The sequence below is a fragment of the Haemorhous mexicanus genome, chromosome 9 (assembly GCF_027477595.1).
Source record: "Haemorhous mexicanus isolate bHaeMex1 chromosome 9, bHaeMex1.pri, whole genome shotgun sequence".
In the NCBI taxonomy this organism is placed as follows: domain Eukaryota; kingdom Metazoa; phylum Chordata; class Aves; order Passeriformes; family Fringillidae; genus Haemorhous; species Haemorhous mexicanus.
The window spans coordinates 7,930,946-7,957,259 of NC_082349.1; the positions used below are offsets into that span (position 1 = coordinate 7,930,946).

General features: G+C 40.2%; 1 protein-coding gene across 2 annotated transcripts in view; it reads left to right on the forward strand.

Moving 5' to 3' along the window:
• Positions 1–13,448: 13,448 nt before the first annotated feature.
• Positions 13,449–26,314, forward strand: part of SPATA6 (spermatogenesis associated 6) — a 41,359-nt gene continuing 28,493 nt past the window's right edge. For both annotated transcript variants that reach the window (XM_059853864.1, XM_059853865.1), the window contains exons 1-6: positions 13,449–13,592; positions 18,156–18,293; positions 19,632–19,680; positions 20,415–20,456; positions 21,811–21,935; positions 26,119–26,199. In XM_059853864.1, coding sequence (XP_059709847.1) covers positions 13,545–13,592; positions 18,156–18,293; positions 19,632–19,680; positions 20,415–20,456; positions 21,811–21,935; positions 26,119–26,199 — 483 coding nt within the window. In that variant the 5' untranslated portion in view covers positions 13,449–13,544. The remainder of the gene's footprint in view (positions 13,593–18,155; positions 18,294–19,631; positions 19,681–20,414; positions 20,457–21,810; positions 21,936–26,118; positions 26,200–26,314) is intronic.

Here is a 26,314-nt window from a genome sequence, read left to right on the forward strand (position 1 = left end):
AGCTCAGGAAGGCTCACTTAGGAATTGTTGCACTAATGACTCCTCCATTGTTCCTTGTTTTTTATTTTAAATATGCAGTATGTCAGAACACTCTTCAGCAGAGACACAATCTTCACCCCTTTGTTCAAGGAGTGGAGAGAAGAATAATTTTAACAGAGCCAGTACCTCTCCTCCTTGCACGATGCTCAGTTTGACCTTTCCAGCACTACCGTGGTAATCAGATACGAATCATGTACTGTACCCTGACCTCAGTCACACCAGAGCACATCTGAATTTGGAGTCAGTCCACTCAAGTAATTAGAATTGACTGGGACTAAGACTGGTGCAGGCAGTATTTGAGATTCCTGGCATTTGTAGTGCAGGCACTCGGAGGGATCCATTACCTCAGCCACACCTGCCCTCGGCCGTGCTGCTCACAATGTGTTTATTACGGGTGGCACTAATCGCACAGCAGGAGATTAAACTGGAGAGCTTTTAAAAGGCAAATTGGCCTTTTACATCACCTAATTTGGAATGGGGGCCAGATTGCTCTGGATGATTTAGATACCTAACTCAATCAATGAGTATGAGACATTGAAATGCCTTTGGAAGAAAAAAAAAAAAAAACAAAACAAAAAAACCCTGCAGTCCCTAATCTTTAAATTTCATCTTTAATTTTGGAGTGAAATTGGTGCTTAGAAAATATATCTCAGGGAGGGCAGAGAAAGAAGAGTCCATTGAGCAAAAGTGAAATCTCACTGAGCCAGGGACTGTCATCAACCAAAGAGGAGATGGGAAATTAGCAGCCAGTTCAGTCTGGCTCACTCGCAGGAATACACTGACAAAATCCATGCAAGCAGATGACTCCATCCAGCCCCTGAAAATCTAAAGTCCTTTAAAATTAGGGCCCTAGGTGAGAGATACTTTTCCAGGCATTAAGACTCTGGCAGCCCAGCCAAAGTACAAGATCAAGAAAATAAATTTGAAGGAGTTACTTTATTACAGATAACAGTCCTTTTCCCAGATAGCCACGCTTCAGTTAAACTCACTGAACCAAAGGCCACGTTGCAATTCACTTGGGAAAAACAGCCTGGCCTAAGATATGATACAGCACAAGAAAAATTAATAATTTTGAGACGTATCATCATAGGAAGAATGTGAGGAAAGTTTTTGATCTTCTTTTTATTGGGACTCTTAAGATCTCCTCCTGGGCTACTATTTAAGACCCAACATTCTTTGTGCTGCTTGGATCCAGTTTCCATAGCCTAGCACAGAAAGAGGCCTCTGAAAAGAAAGCAGGACTATATTCTGCCATATGCAGTGGACCAAGTGGAAAAGTGCCACCTCAACAGGGGGTGTTACTCAGCAGTGGGAAGAATTTAAGCTATTTTCAAGAAGTGACAATTCAGTCCACAAAGGGGCTTGGGGACATGGAGGCTTGAAAGATTTGGAGGGAAAATAATAGAGCTTTGCTTTAAAGTCAGCTAGAGACTGCAGAAAACCACTCTGAAATTACTTGCTGGCTTCAGGTTATCCTTGTGTTGAGAAGGAGATACTTCAGCTGTCTGTTCTGGGGCTAGTGAAAGATCTCAGCCCTCAGAGCTGCCTGTATTCAGCACTGCAGGTAAGTTGTGACAAATAAGATGGGATTTACAGAGGGAGAAGTGCCATTGAAGTGCAGTAATGGAGGTAATAAAGACTTTCCTCCTGGACACACAAACAGAATTTCCTACTCACTTGACCAGCCTGAGAAGAGAAATGTTGCTCATTTGGACACATTTGTCTGAGTCTAAGAAAGAACACACCTGTGCGTGTATGGGCAGTCTGGGGTTAACAAAAGGTTTCTGTCAGTTTCCAAACACTGCTGGTTTGTCCTCCGCTACACCTAGGAAATGTGAACAGCACCGAAATTAAGATCTACTCCTGAGCAGTAACTTAGCTCTTTCATGTAACATGCTGTAATGAAGATTACAAAAGCTACCCTCACAATTTCCAAGTCCCATTCTTTTTCATTTTGCTAGGAATTAAACTTTCAGATCCCAAATGCAGCTTTAAAATCTGAGTTTGTAGGTCAAAAACATCAGAGAGGTTTATAACAACTTCCTCCTTGCCACAGGCTTTGTCCACAGACACAGCTCAATGAAATGTGACTTCAATGAGGGATGCAGACCAGTGACCAACATTTTGACCCTTCCAAGCCCTGGGACCACAATCCAGTGGATGTGAGAACCCATAGCACGGGGAACCAGCTGGAGGAACATGCACAGGCCCGTCGTAATGCAGGAAAGCTTCATCCAGTTGCTCTTGTTACTCTGTTTTACCATATTAGAGCAGTTACTTGATCTCCAAGAGCTGGACCATGCAAGATTCAAAGCAAGCCAGCAAAATTCCTGTCCAACACTCAGGTAAATGAATATTAAATTCAGGTGAGTATTTGATTGGCCCGTGTGGCAGGCAGAGGGCTCAAACAATGGGGAAGGTTGGAGTCAGACACTATAGCAAGACCCTGGGTCAGGAGGATCCCTATACTAATTCCCTTCTTGACCTCTAGAGTATTTTTTCTTTTTTTTTTTTTAATATCGTTTCTATCTACATCAACGTTCACAGACATCAAAACTAGTTAAGAATAGACTAAAAACTGAGCTAGCCCAAGCCACCAGGTCAATGAAGATACAGTTCAATATGGCAGCATCGTGGCCTGTGCCCAGGTGTTGACTGGAAAGAAGGCAGAGAAGGAAATGTACCTCCAGTCTGCTGAGGTTTGTGCTCCATCAAGGCCTTTGCAAGTCACGGCAGCGTATGGTCCCCAAACCCCAACTCTTTTAAGAGAAAGCTACTACCAGGGTGACTTTTTGAAAGCATAAAATTGCAGCTTTAGACTGACATTCTTCCTTATTTTGTGATCACAGGTAATTTAAAAAAATAACAGAAACATATACAGATCCAAAAGTTTATTAGAAAAGAAACATTTTAGTTTAATTATGCCACTATGTTGTGTATGACAAAAAGCCCACTGAAATCTGAATATTTGATGATCTCTGGAATTTGACTAAGAGCTCTTCAGCCTTAGGGAGAAACTTGACAATTACTAATCTACATATGCTGACAATATCAGGGGTCCCATGAGGGTCTTTAATTGCTCTGTAAACTTCAAACTGGAGTGTTCTTCAGTAGGACAAAACAAGATGCTGCATTCAAGCTAAAGAAGAGTGGTAGTTGACATGTTTATTAAATATCCCCAGGCCCTGAAGGATTGCAGGGTTGAAGGTTCTCTGGATAGAAGAAGTTATAAATGCAGCATCTGATTTATTCCAGACTGAATAATTAAGCATTAATGCTCAGGTGCAGCTACAGCACAATGGATCCAGGTAAACTTTCTGGATTTCCACAACTCCAAACTCTTTTTCCATTCTCTTGCTTCCACAGCCCTTTTTGCTACATTTGCTTAAGTTTTGTAACTGAGTACACGGAATGTCTGCATGATGTGAACAGAAGTGGGCGGTGAGTTCTATAAGGTGCTGACCTGAGATTTTTTGAAAGCAAAATGTGTGACATTTGCCTTACTGTTGCTTAATTGGAGGCAGTGAGTTTTGTCCATGTATCTGGCAGGGGAGGGACTTTTGTCCTCCAACATACCTTCAATACAAGGTCTGAATTTTTGCCAGAAATTTTAGTAAGTCTGGCTCAAATGGCAGCCGCAGGAAAATGGATTGTTTCATAGGAGAACTGATAGTTTCCTATCCTTTCCCTTTAATTTACAGCTTGACACAAGCCCACGCTTTGATGCTGAAGGTTACATGTGTGTTATGGCCAGCACAGAAGGTTATTCTAGCTCATTCTCCTCTTGCTGTATTGACTTTGATGTTTACCTTGTACATTGTCAACATAATCACCAAGCAAATTCTGATTGCTTCATTTCTCATTTTATTTCTATTTCAGGAATGCGTAGAGTTATCCTCCCACTGCTGTGAGGGTTCATTACCTCTGCTGAACTGGCCATAGCATGTGGAGAAAGAAATAACATTAACCCCCCCAGAAGCCACCTAAAACAACAGAATTGATCTTGGAGAGAGATTTTCGAAGTATTTTTTTCATTTCTGGGGAGCAGAATGGAACAGATGTGCAGCACTTCCCATTAGGGGAGCACCTTGCCTTGCAATGAAGTTGATCAGGAAATAATAGGATAGAGTAAATTCTGAAGGTCCCAGTACCAGCTTGATTCTGGGCTCTAACAAAAAAATGCAAACCTTTCAGTAAGGGATGGGAGAATGTTATCGACACAACACGTTAAACAACCTTAACTCCAGTGAGCAATGGCACCAGTAAAACACTTGTTTATAGCAGAATGCATCTGATCTCAAAGGCCTGCATGACAAGTTCATTACATATCAATTTAATTAGCTGATTTACATTTAATTTACATTTCAATTAATGTCTTTAGCAACAAAACGTTGCCTTAATAGGGTAATTGCCTATTAGGCAATATGTAAAAGAATAAATAGTTTCATTCTGAGGAAGAATTCCTATTTTCAATTTTTTATAACCATAAATAACCTAAATAATTATTGCTCTTAAGGGGCCACGTCCCAGCTCCCTTCTGGGCCTAATTATAAAGACTTAGTACCTCATTAGGCAAAATGGTTTCAGAGTCACAGAAAAGCATTACTCTAATCGTGACTCATTAGTTTCGACAAAAGAGGGGAAAACTGCAAAAGTCGGCAAATTTTGCCATATTAGTCTTGTGGTTCATAAGCAGAGGAACATTTGAGAAGTGGCTCTTACAGCTGTGGAGGCGTTTCTGTCATAAAGTCCTGTTTTCAGAAGGGTTTTTTTTTGTGAACCTTGATCATTAAGAGAGAGTCACGTCCAACTGGAAAACCTGGCACGTGCACTCCTGGCATGGAGCAAGAACTTGAGCAAATTTTGGGGTTTCTGTTGCCTGGGAGCTCATCTTTTCCCCTCATGGCCATGAGCACAGGTGGCTTAGTTTGAGACTGTAATGTAGGGTTCATCTTCCATCATGCCAGAAGAGTTGCTTTCAAAACCATAATATATTCCAATGCATTAAAAATGGACAAATGATTTATAGGTTTTATTTGAATTCATGATGTTTTATCCCAGTGTAAAATTTACTGCAGGCTTGGGTAGGACCAACCTGCAACTTTACGGCTCTCAGTGTTGGATCTACTGATGTAAAGCATTGAACTCATACATGCTCACCCTGATGGTTTAAATTTGTTAAAAAATAACATGGAAGGTTTGGTGCAGTGCTGATGGGGTTTATGCTACGTTAGGCATCACCTCTCTGTGCTCAGCTAACATGACACTGGATCCAGAATCCTCTGTTCCTCTGGCAGCCAGTGTAAAGCCAACACTAGAGCACCAAGCTGGCACCAGGTGCATGTCAGAAGCTCTGGCTGATTTGATGGACATGTCTGTGCTTTGTTTGGATGAAGTTTGTTCTGCTGGAGACTCAGCAGTGCAGAGATCCAGAACTGATGAGTGGAACTAAGGGCACTGATTGCAGTTGCTTAAAATGCAACTTTCCATGTGAGGAAATAAAAAGGGACTAGTTAAGATATTGCTTAGCAAATAATAAATTAATAATATTCTAGGAATACAAAGAGCTTTTAAAATGAAAATGTTTAAATAATGAGAAAACAACCTTTTCATATAGTGTTAGTTTTCTCATTAACCTTTAATGATGATTCATATGTAAAAGAAACACAAACATCTAGAAATAGGATTGTTAATTATAGCACTATATAGCCTCCAAGAACAGATAATCGGTGGGGGTTCTCCTTTTTTCTCTTTTTTAATTTTTCTCTTTTTTTTTTTTTTTTTTCCCTTTTTTAGTGACTAGGTGTTAGCATCCTCATTTTACAGAGAGTTAAATTGGCAGCACAGAAATGTTAAGGGATGTTGCATATCTCAGAGCTGTAAGGAGACCCCCTACCCTTACACTCCAGCCAGCCTGCTCTAATGTTTACTGAAGTCAGCAATGTCTCCAGGGGATTTTGGAACTCATCTTGAACCCCAAGATCTTCAGACCTCTTATGACTGTCCCATACTGTGCCAGCTTCTTACCTGGTGTAACTCACCCAACTCTGGAGCCAATTCATCTGCATTCTGTGTTTGAGCAAACTCATTGCCAGAGACTGGGAAGTTCTAGTTCATTAGTACTTAATATTCCTTTAACAAGGTGCTGTGTGTATATACCATTAAGACACTGAAAAAGAAAACAGGTAGGAGTCACTTTCTTATAATACTAAGTGCACTCTTTTACTAGGATAACAGTGCTAGAGAGAAAGAGAGAGAGAGGCTTCTACTTCCAAAAAATGTCTTATTACCTTCAAAAGTTAATTACTTAGGATTCAGATGTATCTTCTGCTATTCTGAATTTTATTTTTGCCCCTAAACCTGATGGATCTGGAATTCTCTTTTGAGCTGCTAGCCCAAAAGCTCATTTAAAACCTTCCCTACTTTCCCATGTCTCTGATTAACACTAATCCACTCTACCCTTTCTTTTGCTACAGCTTCTTATGCTCACTCCTTGCTGCAGCCTGCAAGAATTCTAATTGGCATCTGCTCTTCTTTGTGGGTTTCCATTTTTTTTCTTTCTTCCTGCTCCATTTTCTCTCAATCGCTATCTGGGCTGCTCTACACCATCCTGTTATACATTTTAGCCCAGATCTGCCTAGTGCTGTAAAGGATTTGATGATTTTCTTTAGGAAGAACTCTAATAATAGCCACAATCCTGCCTCTTTACAAATCTTCTTACAATGAAAAAGAAAATGTTCTGCCCTCCAAAGTGAATTCCATTGAAAACCAAAAGTTCTTGTCATAAAAAAAATTAATTTTTTAAAGTGCGTATATATATATATATATATATATATATATATATATATATATATATATATATATAATCTCTCTCTCTGTACCTGATGGATTGGAGACATTTTAAAGGAGCAATGTTATGATTTATGGGAAATTTGAGCATAGATCTCAGAGCTTCCTTTTAGAAACTAACTTCAGTTATTATTTCAAAACAGCATTTCAGGTTTTTTTCCTCTAATATAAAAAGCTATGATTTATAACAGGAAAACAAGCCAGCAAGAAAGTCCTTGAGGTTCTCTAGGACTTTGCTGTTGTCAATCAAAATAACAGGGAAGATGCTCAAACGCTGCTACTTTAATGGGCAGAGGGACAAAACTCCTGACACACTGCAGAGGCTTTTGGAAAACAAGTGCCTGATGCCATCTGAGCTGGGTAAGGCTGGCACAAGCCAGACCCTTTATCTGGATGTGATGGATTTGGAGCTTTAGCTGCCGTTCCAGGTTGCCTGTGCCAAATCTGTGACTTCTCAGCCCCTACTCAGCTGCTGCCTCAGGCTGGCTGCCCAGGGGTGAAGCTTGTCCCCCTGCAGGCTCAGAAGCCTCAGAAGCTGGCATTCCCTGCCGCCCCCCAGCAGCTCCCTGGGCAGTGCCAGGTGCTGCAGGGCACGGGCTCCAAGCAAATCCTTCAAGACACCTCTCCCCTGATCTCTGCTCTGTAAGCAGTGCTTTACCATTATTTGTTAAAATGCTGTACAGAGTCACAACGTTCACTCACAGAACATACTGTCAGGGCAGCCTCCTGTATATCACAGGCCATTAAATACTGTTGTCAATCTTCTTTTTGTTTGGCTAAAATATGTTTTGTTTCAACAAAAGCATTTCTTTTGTCAGCTTCTCATTCTCCTTTGGTATTGTCAGGAAATGGGGAATTCACTTTCTCTTTGATAGCCTGTTCCAGTGGTTACTCCCTTTCTCTGTTACAATATAATGCCAAATATCTAATTCAATTTTTTTCTAGCTTCAGCCTCCAGCAACTGATCCTTGCTATGCCTTTCCCAGTTAAATTAAATATCCATATAGTATTCTGTGTTTTCACAAAGGCAGATGCTGTAATCAAGCCACAGCTTTTGGCTTTCTGCTCAGGCCACTGGGCTCTTGCTGCTGCAGCCAGAGTCATTGAGGCTGACTTTGCATCAGCAGAGATTCTTCCCTACAGAGCACTTTTGGACACTACCAAGCTGCTCAGAACTACTGCATGACAAGAGTCATTGTCTCTGGTGTGGCAGAAGAACAGACAAGAATAGTGAGTCATATTTGCTTCCTCCATGACCGTTGTCTTGAGCTGCTTTGCCAAGCCAACAATGTTCTTTTCTTTGCCTTTTAAATACAAAGCTGTACATACATAAGAAGTAAAAAGCTCTAATTTATTCTGTGAAAGTGTTCATCAAGTGAGAGACAGGACTCTGGGAAAAGATTAAGAGCTTACATTTTTCATTTGACTTATTTCACATAAAATTTCATAGAGGATAAAATGATGGGAGGCAAAGAAGCAATGATATTTCTGTTTTATCTCTTTCTAAGGACCATAAATCTTTCTGAAGTATCATTAATTATAGCAGCACCATTCACAATGCTATTGTTAAGGGTCTATCAGCAGTCCCATTATAAAGCCCTATTTTCAGGGGTTTATAACTTGGTTAGAAGAATTTTGTTTCTGGTAAAAACTTTGCTGGGGCAATGTCTCCATCTAAGATAATTTATTTTAAATGTAAAGCACAAAGGAAAAGTTTACCTCTTCTGAACAGAATAAAGGAGAGACTAGGAACTTTCTGGGGTACAAAGCTAATGCTGTCTTGGCTGATTGAATTTGTGTCATCTGTGAATTCCTAAGACTATTCAAAGAGGTTATCTCTTAGATGAATTTAGATGATTCCTTTACAACACAAGTTTCCAATTACTACAACTGAATTCAAGATCTGGAATATTCCTCTAGTGGCTGTAATCAAATCAGGTTTGATTTCTTTAGCTGAAGCCAGTCGAAAAAGAATTTAGCAGACCTGGAAAACAGCTTACATGTTAAGAAAACTTCAGTGTCTTTAGATAGCTTGCCTATTATTTCTTTTTTGTTGCAGGCAGGATACACATCAAGAATGAGTGAAGCTAATGCTCACATGCACCAAAGTGAGTATTGACTTAGCAGCAAAATGGAGGAATTGCTCTGTCACGGCTGAGCCACAGTGAAATGTTAAAGAGGCACTGAGTTTCTCCAGATGTGCAGTAAAACTGCCCTGTAAAAGGCACTGGTGAGACTGGAAGGGCATGGCAAAGAAAGGTCACTGCTTCACCTACATAAAAACATGAGCAGGTGGCCTTTTGCCTGTAGCAACTCGTAGATTCATCAAGAGAGCCAAGAGCTCTGCCCAGTCCTGTCTTTGCACGTCAGGAAAGAGCAAGACGCTCAATAAGAAAGGATCAACAAAATCATTGTGGCCTTTTTTCAAAAGCAATAGATATTAATGAATGGGAACTTCTGGGCAACTTTTTTTCCCTGCTTTAAAGTAGAAAGATTAGATGAAAATGTATTTTGTGAGGAGTGTGCTGACACCCTCAGGTAATCTCCATCCTCTGTCCTCATCAATAATCTAGCACTCTACCTTTCCCTGTTACATTACTGTCTGCAGTAATCCAATTCACTTTGGTCCCCTTAGATCCTATTAGAATCTCTCACAAAATTCTTCCAGCTCTGCTCTATACTGTTTTGGGATTATTTAGTCTTAACTTCTGCTGTCTGTTTTCTTCTACTACAATTCTTTGCACAGGGACCAACTTTTGTGGATTGCACATTTAACCTCACAGTGAGTCATAAGATCAAAATTAAGGCAAGGGGGTATTGTCCAGTGGGGTACCCAGAGCACCCTAATTCTGTTTGGAACACTGCTGAATATATCTTGTGATAACAAGTTCCACTATCTAAAGTACTTTCTTCTATCAGTTTTGATTTTGTCATCTTTTAATTTCACTGCACGTGTCCTTTGAAAGGATAAACAGGCATGGGCAAACAGAAGAACTTATTTCTACATATTATTAAATCCCTTATGTACCCCCTTTGTATTACATCTTATTTTTCTCCTCTCAAAAGTAACACAGTCTTAATGTTTTGTTTGTTTGTCTTTCTAATGTGGAAATCTTACCATATCCTGTAATTTATTGCTGTTATTTGAGCAAATGCCTTCCCGGAATTCTCTTCAGTTATTAATGGTAACTCAGTCGTGCTCAGTGATGATATCTAAATAACAGGCTCGATGTGCAGGAACAGAGATGTCTCCTCTGGCTGCCTGGGCAACATCAGGGACTCAAAACAGGTAGAAATGAACCCTTGACAATATTCCTAAGAACTGTAGCACAGGGTGGCAAAATGTGGAAAGCTCCTTTATTCTCTTCACTCTGATTGCCAGGATGACTGTGAAATACCACTTTGCACCGGGCGTTCTGCTTCCTAAGAAATGGAGAAAACCATTCCTGGCTTCTTAGCTGAAAGTGAGCCTCTGACAAACTCAGTGATGTTAGGCTTGCTCTCTGATCTCCAGCCTGATCTGATCTAATTCTGTCTAATCCCTAGTATTTTACAGATTCTGAACTGTACAGTACCCACTGTTTGCAAACCTCACCCTTCCTATTTTTCCCACTTTACCTATTTTGTAGCATATTTCAATGCACTGAATCTCCTGATGCCTGACCATCACAAGAACTGCAACAATATGACATAAATCTTGTGGTAATTATCTTAAACCAGTGTGACTTCAATCTTTTGACAGTTACTTCTAGTTTGCAGTGGTAGAAATAAGAGCAAAATTGAGTATTTTAATGACATCACAGCTCCTCTGCAGCAGCCATGTTAGAGGGCTCAGAGGACAGGAAAAGCTGAAGCCCATAACTGGAGTAGATTGTAAAAGAAAAAATAACACAATGCAGAGAAGTCATTCAGTGTCTTTTAATACATGGAACTAAGTAGTATTACAAGTAGATTTACTGCTGTAAAAGCAAAGGAATTCATGTGCTTTCACAGCAGGGAAATTTTAAAGCAGTAAAAATCTCAGATCTGTTACAGGAGCAAGCACTTTTTTGTCGTTTTGGTTAACAGTTTTTTCTTATTAGAAATGGATTTTTAGTAAAAGTCCGGGTTTTCCCTCATTGTCACCCAGATTCCTGCATTACTGTTTCTGCAGTGCAAATGCAAGGGTAAATCACACATTTAACAAAAATTAGAAGGTCCAGCTGGGTCTCACATTGCTGCAGAAAGGGCTGGAGAGGAAAGCACTGCAGCAGCAGCAGCCTTCCTTCCCAAGGCCCAGCAGGGAGAAGGGGCAGAAACTCTGCAAACCAGAAGGTTTGCCAGGGAAAAGCACTGAAATTCATCACTGTCTTATCACTTTGGAGAAGCTTTCTGTCCTGCCTTGTGCTCCTTTTTCAAGGGCTATAAAGTACTTCTGTTCCAGGGCACTGCACATGGATATTAAATTCTCATCACATACATGATACCATTTTTGATTTCAGCATTTATCTATCTCTGCTCTTATATGGCCACACTTACCATAATATCTCGTACTTCACAATCTTTAACACATTATTTAATCCTCTAAAAAGCATTTATATGAAAGGTAGCTGAAAATAAGCAATAAACCATTTTAATACTGTCACCATCTGAAGCTATGGATATGTGAAAATTTTCTTCTCATTAACCCTGGAATGCTATTCATAACCTTGAGACTGATAATGCTTAGAAAATTATTTTATTCAAGAGTAAGACCCTCCTTAATATATGTACTAGAAGTCTACAGAGAATTTTCCAGGCCCTAAACACAGAATAGTTTGCTAAACCAAAACAAAAACTAAACCAAAACAACCCAAACCACACCCTAAAAAAGACCCAAAACCACCTAAACAGAAACAGAGCTGTTAACGGAAGCCACATTACTGAAAACAATCCCTGCCTTTCCAATCCTTTATTTGTTTTAAAAGATTGGTATCAAGTATTAGTAGCAATATTTAATGCATCTATAGATTTCACTTTTGTCTGCACTGGCCTATCAGGTTCTTTGCCATTTCCTTTAAAAAAAAAAAAAAAAAACAAAAAACAAAGACAGAAACCAAAGCATTTGCAGAATGCTGTTTCTTTCCAGATCACTTAACATGATTTTTCTTTCAAATTGTAAAATTAAAATAAAAAAGCCAAGGGATACATTTGAGCCACTGCTTTCTTTTAGAAGCAATTAAAATTTTCTGTCCTCACTACAGCTGTACTTGGGAACTTGGAAAGAATATTTAAAGCCCAAAATCCCCTCAGGGTCTGAGGCTGAAATAACTTGCACTTGCTAAGACAGAAATCTGACTATTTTGGTGTTGGATGGGATTGCAAATACCCTGAAAACAGCTAAGCAGCAGAGACATTGGGGAATATCCTTGATAGGACCAAAATGGTGAAGATCAAGGACATAAATCTGAGTTTGTGGGAGGGTAGGAATAAACAGACAGCTTCAGATATGAGTGTGCAGATATGTCTTCAAAGATGGAATATACCCTGTGCACTGTCTCTCACCCACATTAAAAGGACATTAAAATGGGATACTCAAGTCAAAAGGGCCCAGATGCCTACAACACGATGCAGGTGAACTGCATCCAAAGAGTAAAAGACAAAAAAAAAAAGGGGGGCATGGAAATCTGGTGCTTTTTAGCTACTTAAGCCTGGAGATGTATTAAACTTGGTTGAGACCTCTCTGCTGAAGAGAAGGATCTCTCTGCACCTTTCTGCAGGAGGACCAAGAAGCTGGAGGAATCTGACACATCCTGAGCTTCACATTCCTCCTGGATGCCCCAAAGCAGCCCTGTCCTTGCCTGGCTCCCTGCCCCACACCAGACACCTGTGCTTTCACACCAGTGCTCCATCACCCATCACTGGCACTGTCTGACCTTCAGGAGGCAGAGGATGGAAATTGTATTTTATCTACTATTTATGGTACTTTTTCCACTATTTATGATACTATTTTATCTACAATGTATGGTACTTTGGGTACACTCCAGCAGCTCCACAAATCCCTGTGGGGAGTGCCAGGATGAGCCAGCCTGAGGTCAGAAGCGGGAAGGTGGGAGAACCAGAGAAGGTTGTGGGATGAGCAGGGATGAGGGACCGGATTAGTGACTGGACAACACGGCGTACTCTTAAAGTGCGCCAGGGGAGGTTTAGGCTGGAAATTGGGAAGAATTTCTTCATGGAAAGGATCATTAAATATTGGAATGGGCAGCCCACGGCGGTGGTGGAGCCACAGTCCCTGGAAGAGGGGTTTGAGGAAAGACGGGACGTGCCATGGTCTAGCTGAGAGAGTGGTGCTCGGCCATAGGTTGGACACGGCGATCTCGGAGATCTTTTCCAGCCTAACTGATTCTGTGAGGGCTGGAGGCCCTGGAGAGCAGTGACGGGCTGATGGGAAGGGGACACGGGCGCTCTGAGGACGGGTGTGGGCAGGGCCAACAAGGCCTCTCATGCTTTCAGCCCGATAGCGGCGAGAGCAGGGAGGGGCGGGCACGGCGACAGGGAGGGAGGGAGGGAGGGGAAGCCGCCCCCGAGGAGGGCGGAGCGGCCGCCGCGGGCCGGACTCGCCCCGGTTACCGTGACAACGGCGTCGGCCGAGCCCAAGCGGCCCGGACCCGGCGGGCCCCGCTGCCCGCCCGCCCATGCCGCGGAAAGCGCTGCGCTGCGTCCTGCAGCTGGAGCTCCGCTCGGTGAGTGCCCGGGCCGCGCTCCCCGCCCGCCCCAGCCGGGCCGCGGCCGGCAGGAGAAGCCGCGCTTGGCTCTTCCGGCATCGCTTCCCGCCCCGCTTTCCTCGGCCGGCCGCTGCCCGCGCTCCCGGCCCGGCGGAGCTTCTGGGGGGCTGCTGCGGGCCCTGCTGCCGAGCGGGGGCCGCGCTCCGTCTGGCATTGCAGCCCGTGTGTGCGGGCATCCTCCGGCAGCCCCCGCGGTGGTGGTGGCAGCAGCCGCGCCCCGCCGCAGCTCCCTTTTCCTGGGGCAAAGTTGTGGGGGATGTTTGTCCCGGTGCCCCCGCCCTTCCGCTGGTGTCAGCAACAGCTGTGCCGCTTTAGAGTTCTTATTTTCCTGTGGAAAAGTGGTTTTTTTTTGAACACGCTGATTCTTGGGAAGCTGTAGGGTGTAAGGAAAAGCGCTCTCAGGGGGGAAAAAAAAAAAAAAGCTAAAAGCAAAACAAGTCCCAGGAAAGAGCGGCTTGTTCATGGCTATGGGCAGCTCTGAGTATCTGGGTGTTACATGGTGGGGAGTGAGGTCAGAAAGTGTGAAAGTGGAAGGTTTTGTCATTAATTATGTTAGGATTGTACTCTTTGCACTTTGCAAAGTTTTCTGCTTATATCCAAGCTGGGAACACAGCAGGGAGCTCTACCATCCCTGAAAACTTTACAGAAGTAGCTGTGTTAGTCAGTGCCCTGTAACCCCGGAGCTGGTGGCTTCATGTGCCCTGGTCCTGTTATCTAGAACAAGCACTGCCATACATAAAAGAATACCTGCTGCTGAGAGGAAAACATGGGATGCCATCCACAAAACTCGAGTGCAGATCCAGGAAGTCTATACTGGGAAATTGCCCAGGTATTCCTGGTTGCTTAGCTACCCTTGTTCCCAAACTTGAGTGGCTGCTCCGAGGCAGAGCTGTGGATTTCCACACATGGATGGTCAGGGTGTTGCTGTGCTGTCTCAACAGCTGGTGTTTGTCTCCACAATGCCAAGGCCTGCTTGGTTCCCTGAGCAGAGCAATGTGCTTTCCTTTTCTGTTCCCACTGGCTGTGAGCTATTCCTGTGCCAGGGGTGAGTACAGGGAACACATTTCCCCAGGGTCAGGTTTTCAGTCGTGGGGTATTTGTTATTTACCCTGCTCTCAAGACTACAAGAATGGCAACTACTCTTACACAAATGTCAACATTGGCTTTTAATTTAGGAATTTTTTTTTTCTTGGTGTTTGCTCACTTGATGTGTTTTTTGGGCAGCAGTTCTTTCATTTCCCAGTTGATCTTTATCAGCTAAAGCAACCTGGTATTTTTTGGTAGTATTTTGTGTGATTGACTCACTAGCCTTCTAACCATATTAAGGATGGGAGCTACTCTTCCACTTTGAATTTGCATTGATCAGAGTCAAAACTGAACCCTAATTTGGAACCCTAAATTTTGTCTTAGGTGATGCAGGGAAAAAAATCTCCAACTTCATCCTATATATCTTAATATGAGTCAGGGTCATTACAATGTTAAAAGACATGAATCCCAGTAAGTAGAGAGGAATGTTTTTAATGCTAACCTCAGCTTGATGCATTCTGGTTTTTGCACATTATTGATGCTGTCCTTTCACCAGTTCTGTACCATCATTGATACTAACTCCTCTACTAAATATTCTTAACTTTTTCATCATAAATAACAACTTCTCATGATACTATATGATATCTTTTGTCCAGGAAATGGATTTTCAAGAGAATATAGAATTTTGCTTGGTTGATCTGTTTTTATGGAATGTGTCCTACTGGGTTTTTTCCTAGTGATCTTTTAATCCATGTCTTTATTCTTTATTTTTGAATATTTAAATATTTCGATTAATGGGGTTGTCAGTTTTCAGATCTCTCTTTGTGTCTCACATGGATTTTTGAGCAGATTCTACCTTCCCTGTTTTCATTACATTTCATTTAAGAAAAATTACATTCTTTCACAACATGTGCTGGAGATGGTTCAGTCTCCCTGTGGCTCCTTGGTCCAGGCCTAGTGCATATTGAATTACTTTTGTTTCTATCTTTTAATTCTTCGATTTGTCTTTTTTCTCCTGTGTTAAATTTTATTAAAACCAAGGCAAAATATTCAGTTGTGTTTGGGACATAGATTTGTTAGCTTTCACATCTTGGCTGGTTTATGCTATGTCCATAAATTCTCTCTTTGTTTGCTCTATTTGTGACCAAAGTCTCATCCAAATTTCTGATTTATTTTCCTGCCGTTTTTACAGTGCTCTGCATATTTCTCCACCCTCTTTGAAATCTGTCCAGTTTTGTTAGAAATTCTGCCCTCTCTTTTACCCTTGCTTTAGGATACAGATGGGTTTTGCTTCTTTTGACTTAATTAAATTCCAAGATCTTCTCTGATCTGAGTCCACCAGATTGGTTTGTCTTGTTAGTAGTTTCCTTCATTTCTCTTCTCAGATGGAAGGCCTTACTTAAAGACTAAGTAGTTTTTTTGTTTGGTTTATCCTGCTGTGGACTGTGAGTAATAAGTGCTCTAGAGGGTTAAGATCAATAGAATTCTGTCCTTTTCTGTGAGCTTAATTCAGTGATTTTTTTTTTTTTTTTTGGCTATTTGTGATGTCCCAGCAGTGGAGGGACTGGGGGCTGGTACACATTTTCCATCTTCCTGAGAACTTTCAGCAGAGATGTCCAGCATAACCCTGTCTTGGAAATTTCTCATGGTCCTTGGGGTTGGTTGTGAGGTCAGTTAATTGTAGCACTGATCTCCCTCTTCCTTAGCTGATCCATAGCTAACACTCTTACTGTCTTTAAAATAGTCCCTCATCCTGCTGGAGCAGTCTGCAGTCAGATAAGAGCTTCAGTTTGTCTCCCAAGTGTTATGGAGCTCTGCATGTTACAGAATAGGTGTCATGAGCTGCAGGTATGCATGTGATTCATTTTTGGAACTGCTTTAAAGTTACATGGCCACATAGATTTGGTGTTCCAGCCCAGGTGATGAATCGTGCAGTTTATCTCCAGGATAGTAGAATCACAAGTTTCCACATGTGCTACCTTGGTCAAGGTAGCACATGTGGAAACTTGTGATTCTGCTATCCTGGAGATGCTCATTTGTGAGAATTTGTTTTCTTTTTACAGGATAACCAGAAAAAATGGCACCTGTTGTTGGCAGGTTTGCCTGTTCCAGCATCTTCAGATCTTTTAATAAAAGGGCAAACATTGGTTCCCTTCTCTAAGGTTAAAGGCACAAAACTCCAGCTTAAAATGGTTGTAAATTCTACAAAAATATCAAAGACAAAAGTGAGAAGTAAAGCTGATACAACATCTACTATGTAGTTTGGGGATCTCTCCTTGTATGAATGAAATCTGTCTCTCTCGCTCCTGTTCACACTTGCAACTGCATGAGTGTCATACGAGCTGTTTAATGCTTGACAGACTGTTTCAATTGGGTTATCCATTATTCTGGCACTTTTCTTGTAGATTTGAAACCCTCATTTATATGGAGAGGAAACCCTTTTTTACCTTGTACTTTATCTGTAGTGATCTATCACACATTGTTTTCTTCTAGTTCTTCCACCTTTTTTCCTTCTGTTTATATAGTTTTATTTTAAATCCAGTCAGGACTTCTCAAGTAAAATGTTCACTTGGGAGTAGGAGACTGTAACCAAACCACTTATTTTAATTCCCATCACTCTCCTCCTTTGTCTTTCTTCCTGGCAATTGAAAGTCTGAACATTTTCTCCAGAAACCTTATGCTGGAAGAGACAACCTCGTATTTCTAATACTGACATAAATGAGCATGAGACCTTGAGTAAAAGGTGTCAGTTCTCTGTCAGGGAAACAAAATAAATCCACGTGGCTTGGAGAAAATAGCAAATAGTTTTGGAATAAGTTGTGTACATTCTTGCAATCAGAGCTTTAAAAACAGACTGACTTCTTAGTTAAAGAATTTCAGAATTGTGCAGAGAAAGTCGAGAGATTTGTGTCAGTATGTGGCAGCCTAGCGAGATGCCTTCCTCACTTTGATTTTAAAGATGGCCAAACTTCCCATGTGTCTGGTAATACTGGAACAACAGTTGCTTTTTCTCATTTACAGAAAATTTGCAAATAAACTTGCCCTTTCTGGTGGCTGGACAGATGGATATCTAAGCACATAAATTTACCAGCATCATTCTGTAGCTAGGCTGAAGTTTGGGTAGGGTTTTGTGTTTTGGCCTCATAGTAACTTCATTCTACATGAATCTTCATATCGGAGATGATTGTGCCTTACACAGTCAGAGCATACCTTTAGCTGTGATAACCTGGCCTTGGGTTTGGTTGAAGACAATGGAGTGTGTTTACTTAAGCAAGAAGAATTTGGTCCCATTTGTTTTAAAAGGGTGACTTTTTTCCTGACCAGTCTGTACAAATGGAATTGCTTTAGAGAAGAATTTTTTTCGCTCTAGTCTGTTACATCCTGACTTTCACAAATCAAGCATTTCAGTCCTGACTGTTTCATTTTTATCTTGAAAACAGCCATTGCTTGTCTAGCTAAAGTTCAGTTTGTTTAATGAGTGTGTTACTCCTACAGATAACTTGTCCTGGAGTGCAGCTGAAAGACAAACAGGAACTTTATCTCAGTGTCTTTGTACTTGGGCAGTACCAGAAAACTGAATGTGTCCCTGCAGTGTTCCCGCTCTTCTTTCAAGAAAGACTACTATTTGAAAAGGTAAGATATGTCAAGTGCTGATACAACCCAAATAAGCCCCATCACAAATTCCACAAAAATTGTCTGCAAAACCCATGAACACAAATAATCAAACTGAGAATGGAGCAGTATTTTATCTCCTGCTTCTCTTTAGCACAGAGGAGGTGTGTGCCTGTATTATCCACATGGGGACTCAAGAATTGTGTGTACTGAAGATTCTAATGCATGATGAGAGTTTTTAGGTGTTTGTTGATTCTTTTGTGAACTGTCCTTCCTCAGTGTCTGTTTTCCTGGCTTGAAAGGGACTGAATGTTTTTGTTCTAAAAATTATGGCAAGGTGAAGAACAGAGACTGTACAATATAGGAGAGGCAACTTAATTTAGTAGAAAGATAAAATAGCAGCTCAAGCCTTTTTGGTGACATCTTACTCCCTTTGAGATACTTTTATCATGGTTTGTCACCAGAATTCCCAGATTGGTACTCTGGCCCTGTAATTTATAGTTGTTTATCACATATTCTGAGTCCCTACTAGCTTCATTACTAGTACCACAGGGATAATGAAACACAGTATCCTACAGATATGATCTGGCTTCTTCACTGCCTATGAATAATAATACTTTGCCCTTTCTAGTTCTTTTCCTTTAAGCTTCCCCCAACACTTTGAAAACCAGGCTGAGTAAACTTGCTCAGAGTGATGCTCTGGTGAAGGGGATGAGAAACAAACAGTGATAATTTCACTACCTATGAAGAGTAGGAAAGACCATTGTTCTTTAAAGGCAAACATAACACAAACTTCCTAAAGGGAATGTGCTGAATGCTGTTTTGTGTGTAATGTAGGGGACCTCCATCCAGTGCAACATCCTACCCTATTCCTTGCTATCTATTCACATGGGATTCAGGTCAAAAAAAATCCCGAACAGGAGAATGGAAAGTCACCTCTGTGAAAATGAAGCTTAAAACATTACTAATAAATTAGAGAACATTGACCTATCAGAATAGTAGTACGTGCAGCAAATTATGTTTCTCTTTTGAAATTTTCTTAGACAGTGCTTACCTTTACATCTTCAGCACTTCACAATAAATTATTTTTTGTTATTTACATACAGAGAAGGAACTCTGTATGAATAGAAAGTATGTAACAAGAACTGCTGGCTTTCAAGGAATTTGTTCATGTTCCAAATGATAATTTTAGTATCCTTTATTTTTTCCAGTGGATTCTTGACAACCATGTTAGCAAGGAAGAGCATTGATTTTGGGGTTTTTTTCCTTTCACCTTCCCAGGAGGTCCATCTGATTACTTTGATTGTGTCATCATTATTATTACTACTACTATTATTACTATTATAATTTCTTTTTCAGGAATTTGCTAATATAGTTGATCCTGGAGACCTTGTGAAGTTACTGGAGTGTAAGTTCTGGGTTTTTGTATACTATGTTGTATCCATTAAGGCCATGTGTATATGGGCTCTAAAGATGTTTTGGAGGTTTAAAGTATGGGGTAGTTTTTCTGTCAGGAGCCTGGTCTCCAAAAAACTGGTGGGTAACCACTATTATCTAACAAAATACCTCTAGAAATGTATGTTACGTGCTTTGGAACGGGAAAAGGGTAAAAAGTTATAAGTGATTGAAAGTCCAGCTAGTTATCTTGTAGTGGGTTCCTTTATATGGTTATTTATTTGTTTAATTTTCAAATTATAGAAGGATAAACCTGTAATTTTTGTAAAGTTATTCTTTTCATTTTTAAGAAGATTATGTCTTGCTACATTTGTATAATGAATTGTGGTGAGAAACACTGACCTGAACTCAAACTGCAGGAATATGCACCCTCACATGAGAGTTATCTGTAAAGGGGGCAAAGCTTCCATAATCTTCTTTAAAAGAGGAAAAACTTGGCAGCAGATAGAACTTAAAAGTTCTAAGTCAGATTTAGTGTTGTCATTTGTACCCTGCTAATGCCATTGTGTTCATCTATGATATTTATGCAAGCTATACTTAAATTTATCTTATTATTGGTGTGGTGGATTTAGTGCAGCAGTGTACAGTGCTGTGAAGTTTAAATCAGTGATTCTTTCTTCTTGGGCTTTGACTATGGGAATTTTCATTTTAGGTTTTTAACTCATGAAAAACTTTTTTCCCTTCTAGTTGACACAGCAGTACTTGAACTTATACAGCTCGTTCCTCCAGGTATTGTATCAGTCTTTTCATAAATTATGCAGTTTAATAGGTGAATTTCCAGGAGGACATTGCCCATTACAGCACAATCACTTTTTTCAACACACAAGCAACACAGAAAGCCCTTCAACAAATAGTCCTCTGAATAGAAAATGTTAATAGATCAAGAGGATCTCATTCTTGAAAGAGAATAATAACTGAATATTTAAATGTATCATACTCAGGCTTAGGAAAGTGATAATATTTTAAAAATGGAAAATAAACTGAAATCATCCAGTGCATAATTATTAACTGCATCACAATTCACTTCTAGAGAGGCTGTCTGTGAAATTTCAGAGTGCATAATCTTGTTCTCAGAGTGACACTTTTTTTCCTTCCATTTTAATGGTGACCACTGGGAAAACTCTTATCCTCACTATAAGTATTACAGGTCTCTTGGGATGTGTGAAGATAATAAACAGCAATTTGTCATACTTCTGTTATTGGTTTGTGTGATTATAAAAATCTATTTTAATGAAATTCAAGTGTTCCCATGAATAATGTAAATCTGCATTTTATTGGAAATAAAGTCAAGTTTTAAAGAGGACTCATTTGGAAACTGTAGTATTAAAAACACTCTCTGTCACTTGTCCTTAGTACTTTCAAGGAAACTACCCCTTCTCTCAGGTGACTTACCTGACTGTTTACTGGAAGAAATGTAGTGAATGGGGATTTTTTTTTTTTTTTTTTGTGAGAAGTAAAGGATCTTGCATAAGAATTTATTTTCAGGGCTCAGACATTGGTGTGATACTGTCCAACATAAGCTAGCAAGATGGCTACAATAGCACAAGTTACATTTTTTCACAATATGCATTCAAGGGTTTACCTCTAAAGAAAAGCTTTTTTTTTTTAGAAGTAGGAAGACAGGGTATTGAGAAAATCTTAAGATAATTATTTTGCTGTTGCTTGTGTTTCTTTTTACTTCTACTATTACTGTTCTGTAGTATGGAAGGGTAGTTTTTCATAAGGAATTGGGTGCCATTAAAAAATACTGGGTTTTTCTGTGGCATGGAAGGGAAAGAAAGAAGAAAAGTACTGAAAAGTTACCTGAAGAAAACCTTTCATGTGCCTGTTATAGAAAAGTTCACACAATCTTTTTAAATTTTTTTTCCAGTAACATTGAAACATAGTTTCATAGTAGATTCTGCACAATTTTACTGCTGATTTAACTTGATGAGGTTATTTTCTAGTGCTGTAGGAGTTTTAGAGCCATGCTGTTAATTTGTAAAGAGCAAAATTTATCCTGGTTTCAATATGGCTCTGTGTGTAGTGTCTGTGCTGTGTGGCTTTGTCTATTTTCCAATTAAAGTATGTGTTTTCTTTTTAGTGGGAAAAGTTCTAGCTACATATGAAGAAAATACAAGAGATTTCCTGTTCCCTGACCCTAAGCTTACCCATGGGCACCGTGGTTTGCAGCGTGAGGTTTTAATGAAGAGGTCCCCGTTTTTCACAGTGAGTGAATGTCTGTGGATTGTATTTATGACACAGTCTGCTTCACTGAAGAAACCCCTTGAACTGCTTCAAATGAAAAGCGATTACTTCTGACAGATTTTGCCATTTTAAGGTGTTGAATGTACAAATCCACAGCTGAACTTTGGGGAAAGTATAATCTTTTTTTTTTCAAAATGCTTCAAGAAATTATTTAATGTGGAAAAGTTAGTTTCCACTTGGTTTGCAGTGTGGCACCATGACATGTCTCCATTCAGTTTAATCTGTGATGCAGCTGGTGGCTGAAGGGATGCAGGAGATGTCATATTGACTTCATGGTTCTCAACAGAAGCCATGTAACCCTCCTCCTTGGTCTCTCTCCATAGCATTTTGGAACAATAGCTAATTGGCAGAATGAGTGCAATGAATTAATGCTAATTTTCTGGAGATAAGGGCTCAAGTACATGTTAAATGAAAATGAATTAATTTCACAGGACCCTTTCATGAAGTTTGACTGTTGAATCTTAATTGTCAGAAGAATAACCCAGGAAGGCACCTTAAGGAGGATGGTGATGATGTATTTTGAGGTTTTTGTGGAGTTTTACTGGTGGATTGGCAGGACGTTTGGGTAAGAACTCAATTACCCTGTCCATTGTGGTTGGGCTAAAAGCACATGGGAGGAGGGAAATGCTGATTAAAGTTCATTGTTATCTTCTAGCTGGTGTAGCCTTTCCCTGGAAAGAGCAACCTGGAAACTGCCCAGACACTTGCAATTAGAAGTGCTAATTTGGTGTCTAATGCTGTGTTACATTTGAATGAATTAAGGTTGTGATTTTGTGCTACAAAATGTCTGATTCTGCAGTAGCTTAAACTGTCCCTGCAAAAACAACCATTATTTTTTGGCTGTGTGGCTCAAGAGATGGGGTGGGACTGTTTTGCTTTCATGCTGCTCATAGAATAGCTGCCTTCCTGGTGTTGAGAAAGAATAGGGAGGCAGGAAAAAATGAAGTGGTATTAGCTAAATGTTTTTAGATTTTTTTGTGAACAGAATATAGTGAGTCTTCATAGAAGCAGAGCTGCTAGACAAGTTTGATGGGTTTTGTCAAACTGAGTTATTTGAAACAAAAATTATGTATTTTCTAATAAAGAGAAGGTGCCATAATTTGTGAGCTGTGAGAAGATGTGGTCAGAGTAATTTGGATGTGTAGGTGATGAATGATGACACTGTAGTAGCTTTAAAAATTTGACTGTGGTAAGACGCAGATGTATTTCATGTCCTTGGGAGCAGCATAACAAAATCCATCTCTGCCCTGGAGCAGGGACTGCAGAATCCTCTGTTGCTCCATTCCATCTCCATAGCTTGAAAGTACAGTATAAGAGAGGATTTTGGCATAGTGACCCCCTTTTCAGGAATAATGCAGAAGCTGGGTTTGATGGTGTTGGAGGGAGCCTCCCAAAAGGAATTTCTTGTTCCTCTCCTTGCTTACCAAATGGAATAACTATAAAGGATTTTTACCTCCAGCAGAAATACAGTCTCAAGTGCCTCCCTCTCCCAGTGTTCCCTGAGCTTTACTGGCAAGTGTCTCCTGCTAAGTCTGTCAGCACGAAGTGCTGGATGCGAATGCTAAGCAAAAGGAAGCATTGAACAAGGTCATGAGAACCCTCACATTATTCCTATGCTACTGAAGCCATGTTCTTCCCACATGAAAAGTTATTTATAGCCAGCTGAGTTGTTGAATATTTTTGAATGGCAGCTGTGCTTCAGTGACAGTTTGATTCCAAATAAATTTGTCTTTTATTAAAAAAATAAAGGTAGCAACAGTAAGGTTGCGGTTGTGGAGTTCAGATAGGCAGTGACAAGCAGTGTCTGATTAACACTGCTAATCTGCCAGTTGGAAGGAATCCCAAGTTGAGAGGATCAAAACTCCTCCAGAAATCTGGCACTTGGCTGATAATGTCCCTGGCTAAATGTCTTAGGAGGTTTACAAACTCAGTGTGCATACAAGACATGCCTCGACTTATCTCTCCTGGTCCAGTGTTGCCCAGCTGAGGCTCTTGCTGACTCTTCTGTATTTCTCTGCAACCTTTACCTTTCAGAATATGTTTATGCCTGGACTGTGGTAGTGATTTCTTACAGATGTTCTTATCTCCATTCCCCACCTTCATGCAGTATTTGCCACATTACTTAAAACAGTTTCTTTTTAGCTATGCTATTTTCCATTAACAGGCCAGTGTAAGGCTGTCTGTTATATTCCTATATACTTTTTTAAGCTAGGGTTGTACTTGTGTTCATTACAGTCAGAAGCACATATTAGACTTGTGTTCTTGTAAATGTGAACCACTTTAATACTTCTTCTGTCATCAAATTGGTATTATGTCTCTTCTGTTTAATGATTGGTGCAGAAATGTTCAGGGTTGCAGATACCACTAAGCCAGAAGCAGAAGAAGGCATCCCAAAACTTTCCAGCTGGATTTTCATTTACAGATGTGTTTGGAGCTCTATGATTGTTTTTACATAATTCTGTGTTGAGTATCCTACAGCAGTCCCTGATTTGGGAACTGCAGAAAATAGAGCAGATCCTCTGATGGCTTTGGCATGTGAGTTGCTTTTGACATATCCGTGCCTGTGCATTCAAATGTCATCCCATATTCCCTCTCCACAGACTGTTTCTCTGAAGAAACCATAGTTTGTGTCTTTTTTTAGGGATGAACACTTAACAGTTTTGTAATCATTTCCAGTCTCTGTAAGAGCAGTAGGTGCTCTATTGTTGCATTTTGTAGTAGACTTACTAATTCTGATGTGTCCTTTTTTAAATTGCTGATAGCACTTGACAATTCATTAGTAATAAAAATGAGTTGATTAAAGATGATCAGGCTTAAAACCTCTTTTATGTGCCATAACTTGACTTGATTGAATCCTGGACTCTGTTAATTGCTGTGACTGAGCTTTCTTGGCATTTTTGTCATTTGATTTCCATAATCTATCCTGGGGCCAGATCATGTTCCCTAATGGCAAATCAGTGTTTAGGCAGGTGGTAGAGAATAGTTTGGGTAATCAATAGACTTCACTCATGAAGTTCCTGCTAATTCTTATGGATGTGGGATAAAGTCACAAACAGACCCAGCTCCTTTTCATGTCTCAGTGATTTTTTTGTGTGCTCATGTGCACAAATGCCTGTGCACTGAGATGCCTCAGGCACCAAATTCTGTCCATGTTGAAAGAAGAGGGGGTAGAAATTTCTGGGGGCACTTGATTTTCTCTTGGATTCTGCAGAGATGTATAGGATGCACATAAATGATTGCCACTTGTTTATAGCATATGTGGCATTTAGTTCTTTTATGCCTTTTTTTAATGCTGCTGTTTGGGAAATAATGCTTGTGTGTTGTAATCCCTGTCCTTTACACCCAGTAAATTCTGAATGCATTGGCCAATGCGCAGTGAATAGAAAGGCAATAGTTTTCTGAGATGTTGTGTTCCTAGCCATGGCTGCAGTAAAAGGTGAGTGGAACAGAAGCTGCTGATCATGTAAAAATGAAGGAACATGCTGGCCATCACTCTGTGTGTGCTGTGATTCACCAGGAGGACCAGTGGGACCCCGTTGATTCCAAGTGGTACAAACTAGAGCTGCCCCATGAGCAGGAGGGGATTGTGAGGGAGTGGAACATGGTTATGAAACAAGGAAGGCATCCACAGAAATCAGACTACTCCAAAGATTACAGAATGAAGGGTATTCTTAGTCCTACTGTTAAAAAGGAATAGTTATTTACAGTGTGATTGACTGATTAAACAAAATATTTTTACAAATGAGATGGCACAACTGAGACTGTTCTCCAACAAGTTTACTAAGTTAGTATTAATGAAACTTCTAGAGTATGACTGAAATTTTTATTGATGCCATATAGCATGGCATGAAAAATCTTTAAAAGTGCTTTTGACAAAAAAATGTATTCAAATAAAAGTCAGACCTTAATTGTTGTACAAAAGCAGTGTAATCATCTGTAATTGAATTGTCAGAAATGCAAATGTTAGCATCTTGACATTTACCATTGCTGTTCTGTCTTTTCTAATTATCTTTATTAAAGGCTGAAATTAACAAAGGAAATGGCTGAAAATTAGGAATGGTTTGTTACATTAGGTGACATTTACCTCTTTGATACCCTTTATCTTGAGTTGAAGCTTGATGTGCAATTATTGTCTCTCTTCTAGGGAATTGCTCCAAAATTGAGATTTTCTACAACCTGCTTTATTTCAGACAGTCTGGTAATCTTAGGAAGGAGTCACATACAGGTTAGCACAATTTAATTGTTTGCAATTTCTAGATTTAATATTGATAGCCTTGCTTCCAATTTTTGCGTGTGCTGCTCACTTCAAACTTTCCTCATTCTTTTGTTGTGGTTAAAGC